The 2,344-nt window shown below is 30.4% G+C and overlaps 1 protein-coding gene across 3 annotated transcripts; it reads left to right on the top strand.

The window, feature by feature from the left end:
* The first annotated feature begins 852 nt into the window (after nucleotides 1–852).
* Nucleotides 853–2,106, top strand: LOC139097861 (mobility group protein 1A). Of its 3 annotated transcripts, none has more exons than XM_070649817.1 (2): nucleotides 853–1,066; nucleotides 1,365–2,106. In XM_070649817.1, the coding sequence occupies exon 2, from the start codon at nucleotides 1,403–1,405 to the stop codon at nucleotides 1,745–1,747; it is 345 nt and encodes a 114-aa protein (XP_070505918.1). In that variant the 5' UTR covers nucleotides 853–1,066; nucleotides 1,365–1,402; the 3' UTR covers nucleotides 1,748–2,106. The 3 variants fall into 3 exon arrangements, with proteins under 3 accessions (XP_070505918.1, XP_070505917.1, XP_070505919.1); XM_070649816.1 differs by lacking the exon at nucleotides 853–1,066 and adding an exon at nucleotides 1,117–1,269; XM_070649818.1 differs by lacking the exon at nucleotides 853–1,066 and adding an exon at nucleotides 1,175–1,229.
* The last annotated feature ends 238 nt before the right edge of the window (nucleotides 2,107–2,344 follow it).

The raw sequence follows: 2,344 nt of genomic DNA, 5'->3' as shown, positions 1-2,344 counted from the left end.
AGTGTGTTACACGTTCGTGTCTTTATATGCTCGTGTATTTTATATGCTTGTGTATACAAGGCGGATAAATTAACGGATTTTCTCTCCAATTCGACACTTTGGATGCATTATTTCTGAATAAAATTGTCAATTTATGTAAAATGCAGTATACAGATTCAATCTTTGATATGGCAAAGGCATTCGTGCATCATCAATTTGATCAACTTTCGATGAAAGTTTATGTAGAATTTTGGAAAATCGATTTGTATGGAAATAAGCATATTCTTCGAGGTACTATTTCATTGGTCAATCATAAATGATGTCACCACCTATGTTTACTATTAAAAATTCATTATAAATCATTAGAAATTGTCTAAAAAATGATTTAAAACAAGCTTGAAAAAATGCCGATTTATATAATTTGTGACGTCATTTAGACGGGGATAGTGACAGCATTACAAACTTTGCTGTCATATTGAGACAAGTTATAAAGTCTAAATTTAAACATTCATGAACGACTAAAAGGCACTTTCCATTCACATAATTACATCTCAACACGTTTCCAACACGCGGTCAAAATTTTGCTCAAAACGGCCTAAAAAAATTTGAAAAAATTCCAAGAAAAATTCAAAACAACCTTTGTAAATCATGCATCTTTATTGTTATTTTTATTTGTCATTTTTCGTACTATAACTAAATAAATTACACATGTAATAACATTTTTTACACTAATTAAAGATTGTTAAATGCTATAAAATTAAGAAAATATGTCCTGTTATTTGGGAAATAGTAATACACGTGTTGTCGGACAGGCGGACAGATTGTGACAAAAGACATGATGAGGCGAAAAAAGTGCATGAGTAAAAAAATACATTTTGAGCGGTTTTTTGTCGAGCAAGAGCTTCATTCTTCAAGCAACAGTGCATTTAAGCAGACTACAATTAATAAAAGTAGCTTAAAAAATAAAGTAATTAATAAGGATAATTTGTGCATCAAAAGTTTATCTAAAAGTATAGTATTTTCCGTGAAAAACTAGTAAAAAGCAAGGCGGCACACATTTTTTTATAGAAAAATTCATTTTCAAAAGGTAAGTTTTACTGAATAAATGTATAGTCAGTCACTAACACATAGATGTAGCTTCTCTCTATATTCCCAAACCGATATTTTTTCTTCATTCTTTTATTCACTTTGTGTGAACGACTCGAAAAGAACATTTTGCTTGAAAAGAGCTCAAAAGCAGAGGAAAAAAAGTTAGTGTGTGGAACATTAGAGTACTTGAGGCAAATTTTTGTATGTGAAGCATACATATAGTGTATAATGGATTATTGAAAGTATCTAATTGTAATTTTTATCAATTTTTTCTCTCGATTTCGGGCATTTTTCAGAAAGTTCATTAAGAGAAAAAAACAAGAAAAAAATTAAAATGGCAGAAAAACCAAAGCGTCCTCTTTCCGCATACATGTTATGGCTCAACTCAGCTAGAGAATCAATCAAGAAAGAAAATCCAGACTTCAAAGTAACGGAAATCGCAAAGAAGGGTGGTGAATTATGGCGTGGAATGAAGGATAAGAGTGAATGGGAGGCTAAAGCCGCCAAAATGAAGGAAGAATATGAGAAGGCAATGAAAGAATTTGAACGTAATGGTGGAGATAAGAGCAGCGGCGCTAGTACAAAGAAGCGTGGCAAGGCAGCAGAGAAGAAAAAGCCCGCCAAAAAGAGCAAGAAGAAGGATTCAGAGGATGATGAGGAGGAAGACGAATCAGATTAAACTGGATCTCACCAATTCATTCATTCGCCCCAATAAGAAGCATATATCATTGCTTTTTTATCCCCCTCCCCAATCGTCCTTCCCAACAACCTTACATTATTTTTAATAATATTATTTCTATTACCTCTTGATTAAAAATAATTATTGTTCCCGATCCTACATTTTCTGTAATTCCTTCCTTAAATTGTAAATCCCTCTGATACAAACATGATGATGATTATAAATATATTTCTTTTAAACATAAAAATACATACATAAACGTAAAAAAAATTATACAAAAAAAACCCAACAAAAAGAGCAGTTTAAGATTCCTTTTTCCTTATACATATATTTGTAATAATAATAATGACATAATCGAATCGAAGAGCCGTTTTTTGTTTTCTTTATTTCCTCATAAATTACATACTCTAAACAAAAAATTAATTAAAGTATAAATTTGTAGAAAAAAAAAATGTAACTTAAATGCTGAAAAAAACACAAAAATGATGATTTTTTTTGTATTAATTCTAATTTTTGTTTAAAGTATGACAAATTTTTGTGTATGATTTAAAAGAGAAGATGCAACTTCCAGATTTTGAAGAGTTTGGAAATTGTTTT

Source organism: Chironomus tepperi, unplaced genomic scaffold (genome assembly GCF_022539635.2).
Source record: "Chironomus tepperi strain 1889 unplaced genomic scaffold, CSIRO-AGI_Ctep_v1 contig_441, whole genome shotgun sequence".
In the NCBI taxonomy this organism is placed as follows: domain Eukaryota; kingdom Metazoa; phylum Arthropoda; class Insecta; order Diptera; family Chironomidae; genus Chironomus; species Chironomus tepperi.
The sequence above is the reverse complement of the archived record's forward strand: the minus strand, read 5'-3'. Positions and strand labels throughout refer to the sequence as shown.

Excerpts from the sequence above, each read along its gene's own strand:
- LOC139097861 (XM_070649817.1), top strand. The coding sequence starts at position 1,403 with ATGGCAGAAAAACCAAAGCGTCCTCTTTCCGCATACATGTTATGGCTC.